The sequence below is a fragment of the Macrobrachium nipponense genome, chromosome 8 (genome assembly GCF_015104395.2).
Source record: "Macrobrachium nipponense isolate FS-2020 chromosome 8, ASM1510439v2, whole genome shotgun sequence".
Taxonomy (NCBI): domain Eukaryota; kingdom Metazoa; phylum Arthropoda; class Malacostraca; order Decapoda; family Palaemonidae; genus Macrobrachium; species Macrobrachium nipponense.
Genome location: NC_087203.1, coordinates 52,366,656 through 52,391,288, shown reverse-complemented (window position 1 = coordinate 52,391,288; position 24,633 = coordinate 52,366,656). Strand labels below are relative to the sequence as shown.

Here is a 24,633-nt window from a genome sequence, read left to right as displayed (position 1 = left end):
CTACTATTCACTTCTAGCCGCGTGTATGTGCATGTTAGTGATAATAATCGTCACGAATGTATTAGTTTGGCGCTGGATCAAGAAAACTAGAAAGGACCAACCAAGGAATATCAGTAAAGTTCAAGACAGGTTGCCTTGGGCTTTGAAACCGTGGGACATAAGGGTCACGTAAAATTGATCACTTTAAGTGGTCTGTCGACTTCTTTTGTACTCGAGCATGGTTGGCAAGTGTGTTAGTATTTTGCTGGCATGTAATGTAGTTCGTGCTAATTCATATGTATCCCACATACCATTGCATTTAAAAATAATCTCTGTGAATCCAAACAAACTCTATATGCAAGTTATATCTCTTATTTCTCACAAGGGTACAATTGAATTTTGTTCTTCTATATATATATATATAGATATAGTATATGTATATATATATATAGATGTATATAGATATATACTATATATATATACATGATATATATATATATATATATATATTATATATGTATATATATACATATATATGATATATATATATACAATATAATTATAAATATACATATATATATATATATATATATATATCCTATAGATATTATATTATATATATATAATGTATTTTCTATATAATAGTATATATATATATATATATATATATATATATATATATATTCTATATATAATTTAATATATATATATTCTACTTCTATCTTGTATTATATTGTACCCTATATATTATATATCTATCCTATTTCTATTTCTATAATGTTATGTATTCTTATATTTTATATTATATCATTTTATTTTTTATTTTATATTTATATTCCCTGTCTTATATATTCTCTCTTATCTCCATAAATATCTATATAGTATATATATATTATTATATATATATACTGTATATATTCATTTGTGTATATATAATTCTACCTACACATGTATTGATAGTCATGTACGACTACTAGAAATGCGTTAGTATTTCTATATAAACAATATACTTTGCAAGTTGCTTCATGATTTGACACTGTATCTTCTTTTATAGCTGCAGCACAGGTATTATTTTTAGCATACATTTCAGCACATGCATTATCTTTTGTATACACTTCAGCACAAGTATTATCTTTTAGTATACATTTCAGCACGTGTATTAGCTCTCAGTATTTTTATTCATATTCTTAGGTTAACCATGTGACCACATTATGTTTAAGAATAATATTTACAACCGTATTGCTGAGTGAACCTCATATGTTTTTCATTGCGTAGTGGCCGAGCAATATGTAATAAAATTACATATAAAATGGAAATGCATCCTATTTCCATTATAAAAATATCGCTATGCTCTGTATAATAGGTCAAGGAGGAAAAAACAAAATTATTGAGTCCACTCAGGATGTGTGCAAATATTGGTTCATCATATTTCTTATGAACAAATGTCTCATCAGTTCCTTGGGTCTACGTGACCGACCAAACTCCCATGAGAATCTAGATCAAGCCTTGAATCATTATTCATTCTCATGACCCCAAAAGTCATGTGTGTGTGTGTGTTAGTTTGTATGTATATCACTTTTTCTAAGATCAAATTGAGAACTTTGTCACTCATTCTCTTCCTATCTCTGATCTACTCAAGAATCCTACAAAAGAGCTCCAATCTCTAAGATGATTCTTGACTTGTAAATATATATAGTAAAGATAATACAAGTATCTTTTATACTTCGATGTGTTTTAAACTAAACCTTCAAGAACGCTAGCCATGAACGGAAGTGAGAAGTCAACCCGAGTCCTCTACTAGTCACGGCCAACAGAGAGAGAGAGAGAGAGGCTGATTATGCGCTTCGCATACCAACCGCTACTCATGACTGAATCCTAAGTAACTCTGGCGGACCACTTTCCTGTATATCGTAGAAAGCTGGTCAAAGCCACAATATATATATATATATATATATATATATATACACGTATATATATATTGTTCTAAATTATAACACCACTAAGCTGAAATAACTAATAATTTAGTTGATTTAATTGAAAATCCATAAGCAGTAGCTACTTTCGCTCTCTTCCACTACCTCTATGATTCGCTCTCGCTATGACTCATAGCTATTCCTTCTCGACAGACTGCTGTGCCTATTGCTTCCACAGGACCTACCTGAACGGCAGAGGTTTAAGCTGCCAACATCTTGGCCACATGGAACTATACTGATCCGTGGAATGGGAAGGGAAAAAGGGACTGCAACAGAAGAAACCATTCTTGGACTATTGCCTACCATCTCAGGGATCCCTTCTGTCACCTGGCAGCCCCCCTTCCCCCGACCTCCATTTATCGGACGACGACACATGTTATTTTACTGTTCATTGTGTGTCCTCCATCACTGCTGCCATTGAAGAAGGACGAATCCAGTTATAAGGTACTGTGTGAAGTGATAGTTCCAGGCAGTCAGTCAATTCTATTTCTACTAATATGATTTCCATTTCATTGCTACAAGCCACTTATGGACTTTAGTTCCCCACCCCCCCATAGTGCTCTGAACAATTAAGCATCCCTGTTGTGAATATTATTGCTATTGTTACCGGGACGTAATGTAACCTTTTGTTTAAACCCATTTTCTACGCCCCTGTGATTTCTCAGTAAGGCAAGCCAAGCAAAAGGGATTGTTTGGTCTTTTGTAGCTTGTGTTTATGCTGCATTGCAAATTTACTTGCAGATGATCTATTACGTACCTTGTTGTGGGAAGTGGACTCTTGTGGTGTGTGTCTCAGGGATTCATCAAACCTTCGCTATTCTCTTTCATTAAGACCGAACATTTCCGGCCTTCCACGTTCTGCAGTAGCGAATAGGCCTACGGCTTCATTGCATTCATCGTACTTACGAATCTGAGTGTTCTTTAACACCCCTCAGGTGTAATCCAGAGCAACTAGTAAGGTAGTAAAATATATGTAATTAAGCTAAACCTCCAAGTTTATCTAAATTCCTTCATTCTGAAGTCAGCCCTAGTTACTTTTTATTTTTTCATTTACATTAAGGCTCCTATGTAATTTAGCCTTTATATAATTCACCGTGTAACAATTTTTGTTCCCCGGTTCTAAAGGTAATTTCCTTGTCTGTTATATCAAATTATTATAAAAAAAACACCATTATTTAATCAGAAGTTTGGGTTTGTGGTAAAATTCAATCAATAAAGTAAACTTATATTTATTCCATGACACAAGCTTATCAAAAGCAAACAAATAAAACCACATTACAATTTTGAAACAATTATACACATCAGAAATGACTGGATTTGCTCGATTTGCGGTTGTAGTTCAGGTCGCATTCTCGCACTAGGTTCCAGATCTAGTCACCCATCATTTTTCCTTTGTTGTGGCCCTGGTACCTCCTCTCTATCTCTTTCACATCTTGGTGGAATCGCTTGCCTTGTTCTTCTGAGTAGGAGCCCATATTATCCTTGAATCTGTCCAGGTGAGCATCCAACATATGGGAGTTTCAGCGACATCCTGCATCCCATGGCTCCAAAAGCCTTGATCATATCCTGCACAAGTTGCTGGTAGTTTTCTGCTCTGTAGTTACCCAGGAAGCCCTTAACAACTGCTTTGAAGCAGTTCCAAGCTGTTCTCTCAGTACTACTGAGCTTATTGGAGAACTCAGTAGACTCAAGAACCTTCTTTATCTTAGGTCCAGAAAATATTCCACCTTTGATTTTGGCCTCAGATAACTTAAGAAGGTACTTGAAAACAGATAATTCCTGTTTTAGGGCCTTCACGAACTGCTTCATCAACCCCAGCTTAATGTGGTTCCCACATGACGTTCCGGGTCCCAACTACAAATTCTGATCGCTGCTCCCAGTCCTTTCTTTTGTAGTGGTCAGAGGTACCTCTGCTGTCCCAAAGGCAGAGGAAGCATTGAAATTTGATAAATCCTCCTTGGAGTCCAAGCAGGAAAGCCACCATCTTGAAATCACCAATGATTTCCCAATTGTAGTTGCTGTATTGCAGAGCTTCCAAGAGAACTTTCACACTGTAGTAATCTTCTTTCATGTAGACTGAATGAGCTAGAGGGAGCGTCGGGAACTTGTTATAATTGTGGAGGAGAACAACTTTTAAACTTGTGGTGGAGCTGTCTATGAAGTCTCCACTCGCTGGGCACAAACGGCACTCCAATAGTGTCAAATAGTCCAGGTACGTCATGGCAGAAACAGAGGCCATCCCTAAGAGTGTTAAAGCCTGAGAAAGGTTCGTATCAAACTCTGTGACCTGTAATATGCACACCTTCCTTGACCAAGTTCCATTGCTTCATCCAGGAGAGGAATAACTCTGCATTGGGCTTTGTCAGACCCATATCCCTGATTAAGTCATCGACTTCTTTTTGATTAGGGAAGTGAGGAACTTTTTCTGTTACATCTTTCGTGTAAGAATGTTCTGGAACGATGTCGTTATTTCTTTATTACTGATATTGTGACAAGTTATAAATATAATATGATTAAAACATTATACTCAGGAAGTTTTGGAAAAAATAGAGGCATTTTTTAATAAGTTTTAATGAATGGCTTAGTATTTTTTTTACAAACCCTAACTTTATATTGTGTAATAGCACGTTTTTCTTTATGCAGGACCTAAGCAACCCCCCCCCCCCAAAAAAAAAAAAAATTATTACGAGCCAGGAACAGAGAAAATTTTTTTTTTTACACAGTGAATCGCATCTCAGATCCATTGCAATTGCAGAGGAAACACCAACGTAATAATGCGACCTTGTACTAGAATCGTGTTAAAATCGTGCAATATTCCTTGCAATAGCGATTATCAGCTAGTAGCGATTGCTAAAACTGATACCATGAGAGAAAAGGAACCAGAATCAGTGTGGACAAATCCCAAGAAAGAGCACACAGCAAGGATATCCAATTTCCACAACAGGTAAGGAATTCATTGTGATATCATAGGTCTTCATTGTTAGGAGTAAAAATTTGACTGCCATTAGAGTAGCAATAGGGAAAGCTTAGCTGTTTGCATGCCGATAGCCTGGAGAATGAGAAATTCACTAACTAACCTTAGCTTCTTTTTTTTTTACGTGCTAGGCATAGAAGCACGAGGTAGGTAGGAAGTGCTATCATTCACAAGGACACAGCACCAGGTGTCCTTCTGCCAAAAGAAATCACCAAAATCTTGTGTCGAAAGAGATTGTGTATTAGTTGGGCGTAAAACCGCTCTGTATTGTTTATTTTAGCAAGCCGCAAATACCGCTTCGCGTGGTTTTATTTTCGTGAGCGAGTCTCTCTCTCTCTCTCTCTCATAGAACACCAATTACGCACGATGGGCAAGGACAGAAAAAATAATATACAATATGTGAGAATTCTTCTTAGAGAAACTCCAGTCAAGTGGTATTGAAAATATTCCCAGTATTCTCCCCTTCAATGTTACTCCGGTAACAAAACCTTAACGTAATTTCGTTAAAAGTTTTCGTGAGTGCAAGGTAAAAGATAGGATGATAATGTAAATTCTTTTCATGAACGCAAAACTAAAATGATAGGACGATAACTTCTCCATTTTTATTCAAGCAAATCATAAGTAACTTCAAAATTCCTTTACTAGAGAGGTAATTAGCTACAATCACGTGAATAAAAAAGAAAGTGACTCCTCCCGCCGCCCCTCCCTTCCCCATCTACAATCCACACGTGAAACCAGTTCACATGCCCGAGGTGTGTAAACACAGGGTGCCAGTGGCCAAATTTTCCCATATGGTAACGTGCTGAAGAGGGCAGTAACCACTATAGGTGAGACCTTTTGTTTATTATTGTATTTTGTACTCATATTATCATTGCGTATGAATCCTGGACGGTCGAGGAACATTTTATTCGGTAATTTTCCCATGTATTTGCATTGTGTATCGACATCCCTCAAGCTTATCACTTAACCGTCTGAGCCTAAAACCAGTGGGCTTGTGTGCGGATTGGAAATATAGTATTAACTTCAGGAATGGTATCCATTTTATTCCAAGCTATTTTGTGTGTTAATCCCATACCAGGACTGTTACTTTCTTATTATTTTTCTTTTGCCTGGCAAATGCATAAAATAATCCGCATTGTTTGGAGCCCTAACACCAGTATTTGACTGCCATTTCTGTCTGAACGATATAAGATTTCTCTTTTGGGAATCCATATACTTTACAGTATACGCCCGTGATTGGCTATGGTTTATTCTGCCTCTGTCGTTTTTAAGTCATAATTTCTGTAATCAATTTAAGTCTTATGAACATCTGAATTCCCACCTCAGGATTCCATACATTTTTCAATAAACGGATGCGACTGGCGGCGTTTATTCCACCTTTCCACTGTGTTTAAGTCAAAATTCCTGTGATCAATTTAAGTCTTATGGACATATGAATTCCCAACTCGGAATCCACACATTTTTCAGTGTATGCGCGCGATTTGCGACGCTTTCCTGCCTTTTCACCATGTTTTAAATCACGATTACCTTGGTAAGTCTACAAATTATAGACATCTGAGACTCCACTTTGGGAATCCATATATTTTTTAGTAATAAGCCCACGACTGGCATTGTCAATCCGCCTCTCCGCTGCGTTTAACTCACGATGTCTAAGATAAATCTATGCTATATTGGCTCCTGAATTCACACTTCGGGAATCCACCTACATTTTCATCCTACACAGCTGAGCCTATACCTAACTCTTCAGACTAGTGCTGCCATCATTAAGACCATCAAAATGGCCAGCAGTGCTGGATGAGGTTAGGGCCTTCACTGTAGCAGCTGGAAGGGAGATGGGGTTGGAGAACACAAAACTAACCAATTGGATGAGTGAAAAGATGAAGGAAGCCGCCCAAGAGAGAAGAGAAGCTGTGACAGAGAAGCCCAAGAGAAGAGAGAAGCTGCAGAAAGGGCAATTCAGGCAACCAAAAGGGAGAAAGAAAGAGCCCTCAACTGGCTATGGCAGCCCAGAGTGCCACCCTGGCGCCCCCGATTGCAACGCCCCCTCCCTCACAATCTCACCTCCACAGCATGGGAACCATCATTAGGGCCTGGAGTGATAGTGAGCCCGATAACTGGCTCGATTTTGTTGAGCAGGTGTTCAGAAAATTTTAATCCTACTCCTCAGGAAGTGGCCCTTCTCTTGGGCAAGCATTTTGCTGGCAAAGGGCGTACTGCATTCCATGCTGTCCCCCTCGATGAATGACAAGATCTCGCCCTCATCCGAGAAGCAATCCTTGGGACTTACAAGCTAACCCTAGACCAGTGGAAGCAGAAGTGGAGGAACATGTACAAGGAGGTCAACCAAACATGGATAGAGTGGGTAGTCAAGAAGATGTCGCACTCCAAAGGTGGGCACAAGCCTCCAACGCAACATCCGTTGAGGAGGTCCTCAAAATTTTCTTATTAGAGTACTTCCTATCATATGCTCCCCCTGATCTTGCCACCCACTTGGTGGACAAGGCCCCTAAAACCATTTTGGAGTGCTGTAAGTGGGCTGATTCCTATAGCACCCACCATCCACAGCAGAGTTCGCTGAAGAAGAGGATTCACCCTGTTCTCCCTCTCCCTCCTGTGGCCACCTCTCAGCCTACCCAACATTCAAATAATCTCCCATGTAAGCCTGTGTGTGGATGCTGTCACAAATTCAGGCACACCACAGAGAAGTGTCACACTAACACTGATCCTCTGCAGCATTGGAATAGGAACAACAGGCCATGGAGGGATTTCAGCAAGATCTACTGTGATGCATGCAGAGTGCCTGGGCGCACATCTTCAAGGGCTCATTGCCCTGAGAAAGCTGCTACTTCTGCCATTGCAATGGCAGTGACAAGTCCATCGACCCTAGACCCTCCAGCTCAAGGTGCTGTCTTCATTGCACCTCCCAGAGGTTGCTATCCTACCCACCAAGTGTAAGCGTTCGATGACTTTTGTGCATAGCTCGGGTTGAGAGGTATAAATTAAATACAATTACAATTCAGAGCCTCAACCATGTTAAAATTAAATGTTCCTGCCTACCGTCCAGTTGAGGATCACACAACCTTACCGTTCTAAAATATGTACTTTGGCGGTAGCTACTTACATATATTCCTGGAAACTATGACATCTTGTCTGGACAGGATATTAAACCTCCTCCTGCCTTTGAACAGTCTCAGGCACCCCCGTCCTTATCTAGCTCCAGACCGATTCTATGGTCCTCCGAGACCTGTATCTACACAGTCGGTGCCGCTTGAAGGTACTAGACAGTGCCATGCTCCATCCCTCCTAGATGTTGAGCCACATTTTAATCCTCTCACTCCACCAGGAATGGCATCCATACCAATGGCAAGGTAAGATTTGAGTCTTCCTCATCAAGCTCCCCATTGAGGTTACTTCCCCTCAGCCTCTGGCTCAACTCTGCTACTAACATTGGAGTCAGTCAACACAAATTGTGAACCCGTAATCACCTCCTCCTCTTCCCCTTGGTCAGCAGCTGACCAGTCCTGGTGTAAGAGGCTCTGCCAACGCTCAGTTGCCTGAAGAACACCAGGAACTGAGTAAACCAGTGTAAGGAATGGGGGCGAATGCCATTGTTCCAACTGTCACAGCAGTTGGAGCCAATGCTATTTTGGCATTTTTTACAGACTTGGGTCTCTCCAGTCTCCCACAACATTGTCAAACTGGCCTCTCACTCCACTCCGTGCTAGTGAGAAGGCAAGATTTGAGTCTTCCTCATGAAACTCCCTGTCAAGGTTTCTTCCCCTCAGCCTCTGGCTCGACTCTGTTACTGACATTGGAGCCCATAATCAACTCCTCCTCGTCCTCCCCTTCATCAGCAGCTGACCAGTCCTGGTCTAAGGACTCTGCCAATCCTCAGTTGGCTGAAGAACACAAGGAACTGAGTCAACCAGCGCTAGCAAAGGGGGTGAATGCCAATTTTCCGATTGTCGTAGCAGGCAGAGCCAAGGCTATTCTGGCATCTTCTACGGACTTGGGTCTCTTCAGTCCCCATACAGCATTGTCAAACTAGCCTCTCACTCTGCCAGGAATGGCGTCTGTGCCAGTGTCAAGGCAAGATTTGAGTCTTCCTCATCAAGCTCCCCGTCAAGGTTACTTCCCCTCAGCCTCTAGCTAGACTCCGTTACTGACATTGGAGTCTTATCCGTTTTGCAACTGCTTCTATTTTTGTGCGTTCCATATCCTTTCCTTTATAGTTCCCTTCCCTCTCATCTTTACCTCTTAGGCACCCCTTTCTGTTGTACGCTCTGCTTAGGCAGAGACCCTCATTTACCTTCAAGGTATGCCCACTTAAAGCCAATAGGCTTATCATAACAGTGCCATACGCTATGCACATAACTTTCCACAAGACTAGGAGTACTCATAGCCAGGATGAATGCTATACAATATAGCTTAGCCTACTAAGGCAATATTGTTATAAAGTATGTCTCATTTATATAGTGTTTGATTTAATTTAATTGTTTAATTGAGTAATATTCACCAGTCTCTACATTTGATGTAATTCTCAATGTCCTCTGATGACGCCTATACCTTATTTCATTTTGTCTATTCTCTGAGGAGGATTACTCCTTTCCTTGATTCTGTCACTTTGATTTACACTCATATTCTCTAAGGAGAAATTCACATACTGCTTAGAGCCTTGCTGATTATCATTGGTTATCTTAATTCGTAGCCCTACTGTCACTGAGCCGTTTATTATGAAAATCTGGGTTAGAATAACCTCCCAAGAGTTTGTAGTACTGTCCCCTCAGGGCCTACTAATAGCATGCCTTAATTTGTTTAGCTGACAGTACCCTGCATGATAGAATTAACGTTAACACTATTAACCATATATTTTTACCCTTAGTGGACAGGTTAAAAAAAATCAATATGCAGCTCCTCAGGCTGGGAAAACATCAAAGAGGAAGATATGCAAATGCATTTTGTGAAAGAAAAAAAAATTCTACAAAATGTTCCCTACCTTCCACGAGAAGTCAAAAATTACCATTTACTCCTTGTGGGGCCTCTTTTACTAGACAATCGTAAATTTTACCAACTTATATGTTTTTTTTAATAAATAATTTTATTTTAATTTGTAAAATTATAATTACAGCTCCCACAATATCAAAACAGATAATAAGTAAAATCAGTAACAAATTTTTGGTATATTTGTGGAAAAATATTTATGTAAATTTACTGAGAACGAAGATTCAGTAACTTTTTTTATTTCTATTACATGGTTTTTCTAATATATCTTTGCACATTTTTTTTACAAAATTACATTTACACCTGACATACTATCGTAAAAAACAAGAAAAAACCAACAGCAACCCCTTGGTATAACTATGAGCAAATTTACAAAAAGATGTCACGTGAGACAGAGATGCAGTAATTCTCCCTTGAAGTCAGAAGCAGACCTGAAGTCCTGATATGCCGATTCGTGATTTTAGCCAGTGTAAAAGTTGCCATCAGTGAATTTATGGACTATAGAGGTATTGGCACTTCTTTCCCGCCCGATTATTTCCAAATCAATGGTGCTTAATATTGCCTCTCTACAGGATCAATCTGTCCATCAGCCCAAACTTGTTTTTACTCCTCCTGAGAAGCCATCCGTCCATTAAGGGTATAATTTATAAGTAATAACTACTAGAACTCGTTGTAGATATTTGTGTGACAATCATCATTAATTTTACAAGATATGTCAGTTCAGTTTATCTTTGGTCGTCACACTTTTATCCTCTTAACCCTTAAACGCTGAAGCGGTAAAAAAAAAAATGTTTCCCGTGTGCCGGAGACGTTTCAGAGTGAGCGCGGGAGCGGAAAAAATATTTTTTTCAAAAAATCATAGCGCGCTTAGTTTTGAAGATTAAGAGTTCATTTTGGGCTCCTTTTTTTGTCATTGCCTGAAGTTTAGTATGCAACCATCAGAAATGAAAAAAAATTATCATTATCATATATAAATATGGCGATATATGATAGTGCAAAAACGAAATTTCATATATAATTGTATTCAAATCGCGCTGTGCGCGAAACGGTTGAAGGTAACAAGTTACTTTTTTTTCTTTGTAATGTACACTAAATTGCAATCATTTTGGTATATAACAAATTGTAAAACGATAAAAGCAACACAGAGAAAATATTATCACAAAATAATGCATGAATTCGTAACGCGCAGACGTAAACACATATTTTTTTCAAAAATTCACCATAAATCTAAATATTGTCCTAGAGACTTCCAATTTCTTTCAAAATGAAGACAAATGATTGAATATTACTATACTGTAAGAATATTAGCTTACAAATGCAGTTTTCGACCATATCTGACGAGTTAAAGTTGACCGAATGTCGAATTTTTTTTATATATATTTTTTTATATGCAATTATTTCGGAAATAAGAAAAGCTACAACTTTCAAATATTTTTTGTTTTATTCTACATGAAATTGCGCACATTTTCATATATAAAACTCTATGAAATGCCTAATATGAAACGGAGCAAATATTCCGAGAATGGGACTTATGCATTTCGGAGATTTGTGGCGGAGAATCCGCGCGTGGAGGGAAGGAAATGTTTTTTTAAAAATTCACCATAAATTTAAATATTGTGCTAGAGACTTCGAATTTGTTTCACGATGAAGATAAATGACTGAATATTACTAGAATGTAAGAGTTTTATCTTACAATTGTGTTTTTCGACCATTTCGGTAGAGTCAAATTTGACCGAACGTGGTTTTTTTCTATTTATCGTGTTTTATATGCAAATATTTCGAAAATGAGAAAAGCTACAACCTTCAACTATTTTTTTGTATTATACATGGAAATTGCACACATTTTCATATATAAAACGTTATGTAACGGCTAATTTAAAATGGTGCAAACATTACCACAATCGCACGTATGATTTTTTCGGAAGAGTTACCGCCCGGACTAAAGAAAATGTTATTTTTTTTTCATAAATTCACCATAAATCGAAATATTGTGCTAGAGACTTCCAATTTGTTGCAAAACGAAGGTAAATGCTTGAATATTACTAGAATATAAGCGTTTTAGCTTACAATTGCGTTTTTTTACCATTTCGGTAGAGTCAAAATTGACCGAAGGTTGAAAATTTGTCACTTATCATTTTTTATATGAAAATATTTCAAAATTGATAAAAGCTACAACCATGGGTTGTTTTTAGTTGTATTGTGCATGAAATTGCGCACATTTTAATATATAAAACTTTATGTAACGGCTAATTTAAAATGGTGCAAACATTACCACAATCGCATGTATGATTATTATCGGAAGAGTTACCGCGCGGACGTAAGGAAAAAGTTTTTTCATAAATTCACTATAAATCGAAATATTGTGCTAGAGACTTCCAATTAGTTGCAAAATTAAGTTAAATGATTGAATATTACTAAAATATAAGAGTTTTAGCTTACAATTGCGTTTTTCGACCATTTCGGTAGAGTCAAAGTTGACCGAAGGTTGAAATTTTTGCACTTATCGTTATTTATATGAAAATATCTCAAAACTAATAAAAGCTACAATCACGAGTATTTTTTTGTTGTATTCTAAATAAAAATGTGCACATTTTCATATATAATAGTCCATATAACGGCTAATTTAAAATGGTAAAAAAATTATGTCAAAGTGACGAAATAATTTCCGAGATGTGTCACAGATACTTTTTAATGCGGCAAGAAAGAAATTCGCGCTTGCGCGCCTGCGTAACGATTGTAAACAAAACAACACCTTGATCCGTGAACTCCCAGCATCCCCCAGGCAAGGCGTGATTCAAGAGTTTTTGGCTGGTAGGCCTAAAAGTATTTTTCCGCAAATTTTAAAAAAACTTTTGTATGTCGACGTAAAATACGTCCAGTCGGCACCCGAGAGACAAAAAATGTCGACGTAAAATATGTCCAGTCGGCGTTTAAGGGTTAACTCTTCAAACAAGGTTATTTTCAGTTAATGTTAATCATAATTAAAGTGAACTACTAGTTTTTAAAGCCACTTGTTGTTCTGGCTTTGTAATTTTAGAATTGTGTAATTCACATAGAGCTTAAGTCTTTATTGTCTCATTACTTCTCAAGAAGACCATTGACTTCAGTATACTCTGCAAATGAAGTTAAATGCATTTGATAAGCTGAATTTGCAGTTTCACATCCACAATTAATTTTAGGTTGTCATGAGATGAATCATATGGGTGGAAGAATGAGTTTTTTGCCCTTGCTGATGTTTATTTCCACCATTCCAATCCGTGTAGGGTTGGAATGGTCTTTAGATTGGGGAGGTGTTCTAAAATTATAACACCACCAAGCTCAAATAACTAATAATTTATTGAATTTAATTGAAAATCTATAAGCAGTAGCCACTCTAGTCCCCTTCCACTACCTCTATGATTCGCTCTCACTATGACTCATAGCTGTTCCTTCCTGATAGACTGCCGTGCCTAATGCTTTCACAGGACCTACCTGAACAGCAGAGGATTAAACAGCCACCATCTTGGTCACATGGAACTATACTGATCCGGGAACTGAGAAGGGAAAAAGCCTGGATGCACACCTGGCTTCTGCCGGGACGAGGTAATTCCTTGTTGATGTGGCTTCAATAAAAATGGACTCCAACAGATTCATTTTTCGGTGATCTTTGACCCTGCAGAGCAAGTGATCCCAAAGTCAATATTATGGGTGGACGGTGAATCTCCTTTCAATGAATTGTGTGATTTCCCTTAAAAAACATAGAAAGTACAAAAAAGGCTTGACTTTAATATTTTAGGGAAATTGGGAAACAACAGATTTAATTTCATGAACATGATTCCCCTGGATTGGAGAACAGGGCTACTGAACAAAATTTAAAATAACCTTAGATTCAAACCAGACAAACTAGTACATCACTTGTATCGCAAATTAAAAAAAACCTCATTGAGATAAGTGACTGTAATAACAAACATAAAGATGATTGTGTAATGAATCCTTCAAGCAAAGAACTGAACCAAAATCTTAAATGTGCTTTAGGTTATGGTTTACTGTATATTATTGGTGATGAGGTTTCGTGCACAAAATTTTCAGAGATATCCAAACTGGGAAAGGAAAACATAAGTATATCACTGTCAAGGAGTTTAGTTAAAGGACTTTTTTTCGGATTACTTCAAAGACCTAATAAAATAGTGAATTTCCCAAAAAGGTTTATCGATGCAATTCAAGAAACAAAGAAAAATAAAAGCTTGCATATTAGTAAAGCCTACAAATCCAACTTTTTTTGTAGTAATGGATAAAATTAATTATTTGGAAAAAAATGGAAAACTTATTATCTGACTCTAGTACTTAAAAAAAATTACAGAAAGACCCATTCGCTGATGTCATAAAAAAAGTTTCAATTCTAAAATAAAAACTATACTAAAGGAATTCAGTTCAATAAAAGAGAAAGTGGCAACGATTGGCCCATCTTTACCTTACATGTACAGATTAATCAAGACCCATAAAAGATATTTCCCTATTCGTCCCATTATCAGTTCAACTGGTTCTATTAGCTTTAAAATTTCTAAATATCTAGTTAAATTACTATCACCTATCCTGGGTACTACTTCAAATTCCCATTTACAAAACTGTTGATTTTTGTGTCCGACTCTCCCATATTGATTTATTCAGTACTGACAAATTAACTAGTTTTGATGTAACATCTTTAGTCACTAAAGTTCCTATTGATGACTTACTTCAATATCTATCACAACATTTGGACTCGTATAATCTAGAATTACCAACTAATGTCACTTTTAATTATTAATTTAAGAATATTCTTTGTACCATTTCATCCTAATTTCATTCCTGCTGTACCCATTTTAAAAACTATTGATATTAACTTAGTATTTAAATATAATCATATTTTAAAAAATGGTAAATTCACTTTCAATGATAATTTTTATAAAAGTTATTTGGTATGGCCAAATTTACATGGAATGTTTTTAATAGACACATTCTAGGAAATTTATTTTCTAAGGTATTTTTGGTTAGATATGTAGACGAATGTTTTTGTACAGTAAAAAACAATGTCAATATTCCTGATTTCTTGCATTCAACTAATAATCTTGCACCATCCATAAAATTCACAATAGAATATGAAGAAAATAATTGTATACCATTTTTGGGTGTCTTAGTTCATAGAAATAACACCAATTTTAGTTCTAAAGTATATAGGAAACCCATGAATTACTTATCATATATGCATTTTTACTCTAACCATGCTAAACAAATTAAGATGTCAACGTTTTCTGGTATGTATCTCAGAGCTCTTAGAATTTGTAGTCCGGAATTTTTAGAGAAGGGTTTAAAATTATCGATAAAATGGGAGATTAATATGTTACCCTCCATATTTTTTGGAACTTTGTAAAAATAAAGCAAAAAAATACATATTACAATCCAAACAGAGCTAACAAAGAATTTAAGAATCTTCTTTGTACCATTTCATCCTAATTTCATTCGTGCTGTACCCATTTAAAAAACTATTGATATTAACTTAGTATTTAAATATAATAATATTTTAAGAAATAAACTAATTAAGAACAGCCTGCCAAATTCACATAACATTATATACAGTATTCCTTGTAAAGAATGTAATATGATTTATATTGGGCAAACTTGAAAAGAACTAAAGGTAAGAATCTCAGCACAAATATGCTATATCAAGAGACTTAACAAATAATGGCATTGTGGACAGGTCATACTATTAACTAGGAAAATTCCTCGATAATCTTGAGGGTCAAAGATCACCAAAAAATGAATCTGTTGGAGTCCATTTTTATTGAAGCCACATCAACAAGGAATTTAAATCTCCAACCTGGATTATACCTTGATCCTCTTTCCTTATCTCTATTGCTTAAAGAACACTCTGCCTACATTAACAAATTGTAACCCCACCTCCTCTTTCTGTTTTTGTATATAAAGGTCTGTTAACTTCTATTATATTCAGTTTCACTTACCTCTCTACCATGGATTTAAGGATATTCTGAAGTACGTGTTCCTTCATGCTACATTGGATATATATATATATATATACATATAAGAAGGCGCTAAAAAGCAAACAGCTTGGTACATGGCGTTCCTTTATTCACACAGCCTACGTTTCGAGATCCTTGTCTCATCCTCAAGGCTAAAAATACAAAATAAAATATGCAAAACATAGCAAGAAATGCTTGTATGAATGTACAAATAAATTATAATAAAGCATCAATACAAAAGGTAAACCTAAAATGAAATTGTTCAAAAAGAGAAAGAAGTACGATATTTCAACTAACAGACCTTATTCCTCGAAGCTCAAGTCCTGTAGGAAAAAACTAATACGAGGGGGGACCCAAAAGTAACCGAAATTGTGTCATAGAATTTTATTCAGTTATTGTTACATGTTTACAGTCTTATCACCTTCAAAGTATTCTCCATTTGAAGCAATGCACTTATCCAGACGTGTTTTCCACTGTTGAAAGCAATTCTGGAACTCTTGTGAAGTTATGGCTTTTAATGACTCCGTCGTTTTCTTCTGAACCTCTTCAAAGTCTGCAAAACGTTTTCCTTTTGAGGGCTTTCTTCATTCGTGGGAACAAAAAGAAGTCACGGGGAGCAAGATCGGGTGAATAGGGAGGGTGGGTAAGTGGGGTCATGCCATTCTTGGTCAGAAACTGTCTCACACTCAAGGCGGTGTGCGCTGGTGCATTGTCGTGAGACGGAAACGCCCCGACCTGTGGCAAAGTGGAGGGTGGTGGCTTCATCACGACAATGCACCAGCGCACACCGCCTTGAGTGTGAGACAGTTTCTGACCAAGAATGGCATGACCCCACTTACCCACCCTCCCTATTCACCCGATCTTGCTCCCCGTGACTTCTTTTTGTTCCCACGAATGAAGAAAGCCCTCAAAAGGAAAACGTTTTGCAGACTTTGAAGAGGTTCAGAAGAAAACGACGGAGTCATTAAAAGCCATAACTTCACAAGAGTTCCAGAATTGCTTTCAACAGTGGAAAACACGTCTGGATAAGTGCATTGCTTCAAATGGAGAATACTTTGAAGGTGATAAGACTGTAAACATGTAACAATAACTGAATAAAATTCTATGACACAATTTCGGTTACTTTTGGGTCCCCCCTCATATGAATAAGGTAGGGTGTGGTTTAAGCTACATACAGGGCTATGGCCGAGGAATAATTGTTCAAAGAGGGGACAAGATTCTTCATCGCTAACGAGTCAAGAATAGCGACGTGGTGTTCGTGTTAGCTGGTTAGTATAATCTTAAAGTCATTATAGTTTATTTTACTTTTGCATAGTTTTATGTGATTTCTAATATTTCATGTTTGAGGACTGGACAACTTCCACCCAGTACAGAAGATAACACCAATATGTGCGTCACTCGACTTTAAGCAGTCGCGTGTTTCCCACGTATGATGGCAGTGACACCAAGTAAATAAATAAACAACACCAAATTGCATTAAAAGTTTTTATTTATTTATTTTTTTTTGGTGATGAAACATACCTCCAATAGTTCTTGGGTTCTTAAATATGACTTCAAGTCAATTGCAGGAAAATAATTCGTTAAAATCCCTTTTAATTTGAGTAGGAAAAAGGTGCCATGCGTGAATGGAAAACTTATATAGTATTTATGTGCCAAGTGTGCGGTAGCAGATGGGTGAAAGGACTTAGCCAATGTTTTCTTAATTTATTTTAAGAATAAATTGAATGGATAACAGTTGGATTTAAAATAATCAGAGAGAAAACCTATTTCCTTGTGGAAAAGACTTCAATCCGATGGAAGTGTGATGGCCCTGTGGAGGAGAGTGGACAGGGAATTCGATTTTGCATTATAAAAACATGAACGGCAGAGGCGTAACTTGGGGGCACAAGGGGGGCCATGTGCCCTGGGCACCGACCTTAGGGGGGCGCCAAAATGTACCTGGGGAACAATTTATGCGGCTTACAGTGAGAAAAAAGTATTTTGTATCACTATCATATATATAGCTATATCATAAAGAGTTGCAAGTATTTATATTCTTCACACACACACGCACACACAAACACATTTGGCGTGATATACTGTGCAAAAATTATGGGTTATCTCAGAGCCTCAATGGGATAGGATATACTTAACGCCTTAGCATTTCTTAGTATTGATAATTTTGCCTGAATTGTCTCCAATACTTTCAATTCAAGATGGTGGTCAATATTATTGTACAAAAAGCCCGGCTCAGAAAAACATGTACAAGTGTTGTTTCAGATCCAATATGGTGGCTAGGATGCCAGCCCAAATTCTTGTCAAAATAAACCATCATTGGCTGCAAATAAACAATATGGGGAAGAACCCATTCTAGAGCCATTAGACACCCATATAAAATTACTTACCCCTACATTTTCCTAATCCACCCAAGCCCAACGTAACACATCAGGTGACACCATGGCCCCGCAATGTGTAGCGCATTATGAATCACCCAAGTATGATTATAGCGAACTGATAGTCATCTGATCACATGCCCATTCAAGATTACTGCAAGCAAAGCAAATTCGTCGTGATCAAGGTGGTAACAATGCTCACAGGGAAGAAGCTGCATTGATTCATGATCACATTGATCCTAATATCCATGGCATTCACATGGAACCCTGCTATAGGAAGTTCACACTTATAATCACAATTAAAGAGAAATCAATCAGTTGATACAGATGTACTACGCAACATTCAAGGGAACAAAGTAGTACAATAATTGAGAACAACAAAGCTTATGGCCCTAGAAACATGTTTCTGCCTTTTTTCCCGTATTAATTACTGTATATATTTCCAACATACGACCATTTTCTACAATTTCACCCATTTTGGGCGCCATTTTAGCCTGTATGGTGGTCACCATATTGGATTTGAAGCCTAGTATTACACAAACATCCTTGATAAGTGAGCCTCTATGGTATATGACCATGTTTCATGGTTTCATTTCCAAATTAATAAATATTTATGGTTAATATTACGTCTTTTTCTACAACTTCACATATCTATTTTGGGTGCCATTTAGGCCCTAATGGTGGTCGCCATATTGGATTTCAAGCATGGTATTATACAAATATATTTGATGATAGTTTATAAAGGGTGTGTGACCATATTTAATGGTTTAATTTCTATTTTAAGTATAATACTTATGGCCAAACTATGATTTTTTGGTAAAATGTGGCTATTTTGGTGGCCATTTTGAATGATTACCCCTATATTTTTCCAACCCACCCTAAGATGTGCATTTACCTGAACTTTTCTGTTCATATTCATGATAAGGACTCAAGAAAACATTGTGTCATTAATGTCCTTTCCAGGTGGCACCTAGCTCAATCTGAAGCCGGTCTACTGTAGTGTGTAGCTTAAACCACACCCTACCTTATTTTTTGTCCTACAGCACCTAAGCTTATAGGAATGAGGTCTGTTAGTTGAAATACCCTACTTCTTTCTCTTTTTGAACAATTTCATTTTAGGTTTACCTTCTACATTGATGCTTTATTATAATTTATTTGCACATACATACCAGCATTTCTTGCTGTGTTTGTATATTTTACTTTGTATTTTTAGCCTTGAGGATGAGACAAGGATCTCGAAACGTACCCTTTGCATATTTCTCACTAATGTCAGGGGATAGTGCAGCACATCACTTACAGGGTGCCTACGCCCTTGCCCTATTGCATTCCATCATAGATGGGACTCAGTATTCATTATTTAGTTTTTGCCACTGTTTCCTTGCTGGCTTGGCTTGACCAGGCAGCAACTCCCCATTTATCCAGGCTTGAGACCAGTAGCAAGTTGTACTGGCTTGTCCCCCCCCCCCCCCCCCCCCCCACAAGCTGGGTTTTTAATATTATGTATATTGATCAAAATATTTTGATAACTCATATTGTTGATAATTATTTTAAGGGGTCGCTGTTACCCTTAGAGTATTCAGTCATATTTATTTTTTTATGCAAGTTCAGGTATCTAGATGTAGTGAGGTAAGTTTTGAATTCTATGACTGGTAATGCAATCTCTTTGCAGACAAATGCCGTGTCTGATTGTGGGAGATATATGGGAACCCTTGAAACAACGCTTGCATTTAAATGACCCGCTTTGCGCAAATTTATATCTCTCGGGTCTGGGTCATTTCCCAGCCATGTGTTCTGGTGGACCTGCAATCAACCACCTTCCATGAATTTCTGGACCTACACGGAATTTAAATGTAAACATAGTTAATTTAAACTAGAGTCCAGAGTCCATGTAAATTCCTCTCTTCCAGTAACATTGGCCTTCAGCCGTAGATTTTTTGTATGTAATAAAACTTGTCCCGCCAGTCAAGGCCATTTTAAGAGTGCCAGTAAGTAACTTACATTTTCAAGGAGGAACGAGCAGTTCATTACACACACACACACACACACACACACACACACACACACATATATATATATATATATATATATATATATATATATATATATAACAGATATATATATATATATATATATATATATATATATATAGATATATATATATACCATATATATATATATATATATATATATATATATATATATATATATATATATATATATATACTATATATATATATATATATATATATATATATAATATATATATAGTATATATATATATATATATATATATATATATATATATGTATATATATATATATATATATATATATATATATATATATATATATATATATGTAATGCAAGCGTTGTTTCAAGGGTTCCCATATATCTCCACAATCAGACACGGCATTTGTCTGCAAAGAGATTGCATTCCAACTTCAGTACTAAGGTGAGGGACACGTAGGAAACGTTACACGTTAAGTATATATATATATATATATATATATATATATATATATATATATATATATATATATATATATATATATATATATATATATATATATATATATATATATATATCTATATAATATATATATATATATTATATATATATATATATATATATATATTGTCCTTAATACCTAATTACCACACTTACCAGTCATAGAATTCAAACTTACCTCACTACATCTAGATACCTGAACTTGCATAAAAAAATAAATATGACTGAATACTCTAAGGGTAACAGCGACCCCTTAAAATATAAATCTAATCTGATATTATAAATATTATATATATATATAAATATATAAATAATTTTAATATAATATATATATTTACATATTAATAATTATATATATGTATTACTATATGATATATATATATATATATGTATTATATATATTTATATTATTATATCTGTATATGTGTGTGTGTGTGTGTGTGTGTGTGTGTGTGTGTGTGTAATGAACTGCTCGTTCCTCCTTGAAAATGTAAGTTACTTACTGGCACTCTTAAAATGGCCTTGACTGGCGGGACAAGTTTTATTACATACAAAAAATCTACGGCTGAAGGCCAATGTTACTGGAAGAGAGGAATTTACATGGACTCTGGACTCTAGTTTAAATTAACTATGTTTACATTTAAATTCCGTGTAGGTCCAGAAATTCATGGAAGGTGGTTGATTGCAGGTCCACCAGAACACATGGCTGGGAAATGACCCAGACCCCAGAGATATGAATTTGCGCAAAGCGGGTCATTTAAATGCAAGCGTTGTTTCAAGGGTTCCCATATATCTCCCACAATCAGACACGGCATTTGTCTGCAAAGAGATTGCATTCCAGCTTCAGTACTAAGGTGAGGAACACGTAGTAAACGTTACACACTACTTGCTCTTAGCATTACATATTAAAGCTCACTCAAGGGGGCCATAAAATGACTGGGAGCTTGTGCAGGAAGGAATACTACATTGCTTGAAGTAACTAGGGGGATGTTTAATATCATTACTAGCATCACAAGGGGAATTAATTTCAGCATTGAACCAAAATTGGGGAGTGAAAAGCTGAACAAAGAAAGGGGGTAAGTCACCTTGGAAGGATGATATGAAATGCAGACAAGAGGACTGACTGCACTAGAAATTTACTCTCACAATACCTGGAAATCCTTGGTCTGGTTGTCTTCTCATCTGCTGATATTTCTGTGCACTATGGACGATATAAGAACACTTGTGGGATCCCAGAGGAAGTAGGGGAGCAAAAAGAAGGGGGGGGGAGGGGGTTGGAGTTTGCAGGGGAGAGGCGTCTGGCCTCTGAGAAAGTTCTGGGAGCTTCTGAGAGCTACTGAGGTTCTGAGAAAGAGCTGCTGTAGCCCCATCCTTTTAAAATCTTGGCCTGGAGAGGCTCCTCCCTACTAAGGACACCTGTGGAGATGAATTCCAGAGCAGCCAATAGGAATGAAGAAGGGGTTTAGAGAGAATGGAGGCTTTCAGTTCACAGGGGCAACTTGAGCATATAGGAATTATTTACTTTTACTTGGTTCTGGCTTAAAATCCTGAACACACACACACACACACACATATATATATATATATATATATATATATATATATATATATATATATATATATATAGTTTCATTACATAAAGAGTATGTAAAAAGGTTAACTTACTAGAACTGAACCGGAAGAATTGACATGCCCTTCATTATTATTCATTTATTAGTTACCAGTTTTTGCCATTAGTGTTGAATACTTTGGGGAATTTGAACTTCTTCCGCCACGTATTATCAAAAGCCTTTCAACAAAGGTTTAGTTTCACAACTTTCAAGAAATATGCTATAAAATGATATATCTAAATTTATCAATGCTGCTACAGCTGAAATGCAAATATTTAGACTTTTGGCAACTCAACCTTTCCTGTGACTGAAAAACTATTTTAAAAAGTAGGCATATCACCTCTGATTAGCTCCAGTGTATTCACAGGAGGATCTCATGAAAAAGAATTAATGAATTTTTAATCTAGATCATCAAGATTTTGGTGTTCACCCAATAAGTCTTGGCAGAATAATAAACTTGTTCTCGGTGTTCCTTTCACCAGAACGAACTGGAGGTCTCTTGGATACCAGTCACTGGCGATCCATCCTCAATTCCACCATCTGGCAAGACGAAATGGCGGAGCTGCTGGAGAAATTCGAGAGAGAATTGAAGGAGGCGGTCGAGGCTCAGCTGTACGACCAGGGCCCAGACGACCAGCGCGAGAGGTGGAACATCATCGGATCTCTCTTCTACTGCTTCACCGTCATCACTACCATAGGTGAGGAAAGCGTTTCTCGAACGACGGAGGAGGAAAACCCTTCTCGAATACAGGCAGGAGGTGTCTAACGATGATGTCCTCCAAAAACAAGGGAATGTCTTTCAGATAAGAATAATGAGTTTCGTACGGCAGGTGACTACAAAATTAGTTTCAGAATAAGGACGGGGTCTTTCAAAACGGGATTTTCTATTTAATAAATGTATATGTATATATATATATATATATATATATATATATATATATATATATATATATATATATATATCATAAAAATTTCAAGTAAAATGGTTTACAGTCAAAATATCTTAAGTACAAAGTAAAAGATTCGTGAATTACAATGAATTATTATTAAGAATTGGACACGCTACTATTTATTTTATTCCTGCAAGTCCAGTTGTTATAGCATGCACTAATGACACTGTGCATGCATCCGGTCTCATTGCTTAATACAAAACATATTCACGGATAGTGTGCAGACTCAGCATAGTAATGCCATCAATCTCTCTCTCTCTCTCTCTCTCTCTCTCTCTCTCTCTCGTAAATAATTTAGCAGGCAAAAAGCTAACTGATTCCTGTAGCAGGTCTCTATCACGTTATTGCAGAGCGTCCTTCTGAAAAAAATGTAGAAAAATGTGCATATCTTACATAATTCTCTACAAGCTTGTCTCTATTTGGGGTCGCTGTAACGGTTCTTCAACACATTCATTCTTCCATTTCCTTCCACACTTAATCCCAACTCTCTCATATCTCTCTTCATACAGTCAATCCATCGCAATTTTGGTCTACCTAACCCTCTCCTACCTGGTAGTCCCATATCCATCATCTTCCGTAAGCCCGCCACTAACGTTCAGTTATGCCTGTACAGTTATAACTGTGCAGTCGGACTGTACAGGCAAATCTTCGACACTAATGATACAGGCCGTTTCCTCAGTCCTCCGTAGGAGCCATAGCGTTAACACACGATGCTCTGGCTGTAACTGACTTGCTGACATCAAATGAGAAATTTGTTTCAAGTAAGACGTCAAGTGAGAGAGTGGTTGATAAACACGAATTAAATACTTCCATGTGAATTTGTTGAGTTTGAATTTGTCCCCAAGGACTTTTATAATGTTTATTGATAATTTTATGAATGAAGGAAGAATTCCATGGAAAGATGATAAGTTCGTAATCGTTTGCTTTCGTTTTAAAGTTGACACATTTAGGCTTAACATTTTCTATTTCATTAAGTGTAAATACTGATTTGTTTTCGTTTAAAGATTGACTTTCTCATGACGTGTTACAATGAATGAAAATCCTAAGTTTACTACTGTCGTCCTGCGTTTCATTAGTGTTCATTAGTCCAATTTCATTTCAAAGCGAACTTCCATGAGATGTAAGCAATGAAAAACATACATAGTTTGTTTGATTTTATTTCATTAGAAAGTAGAATATTATTTTGTTCTCATTTTCAAAACGAATTACATACATGATGCATGAAGAGACGCATATAGGCCTATTCTTGTTTTGCATTATTTTGTCATAATA

General features: G+C 36.6%; 1 protein-coding gene across 5 annotated transcripts in view; it reads left to right on the top strand.

Moving 5' to 3' along the window:
- The window catches only part of LOC135222777 (uncharacterized), a 298,504-nt gene that overhangs the window by 206,219 nt on the left and 67,652 nt on the right, over positions 1–24,633 (top strand). For 4 of the 5 annotated variants that reach the window (XM_064261040.1, XM_064261037.1, XM_064261038.1 and 1 more), the window contains exon 3: positions 22,894–23,109. In XM_064261040.1, the coding sequence (XP_064117110.1) occupies positions 22,894–23,109 (216 nt within the window). Of the gene's footprint in view, positions 1–4,751; positions 4,897–13,391; positions 13,510–22,893; positions 23,110–24,633 lie in introns of those variants that run through there. The other variant, XM_064261041.1, reaches the window with a different exon arrangement.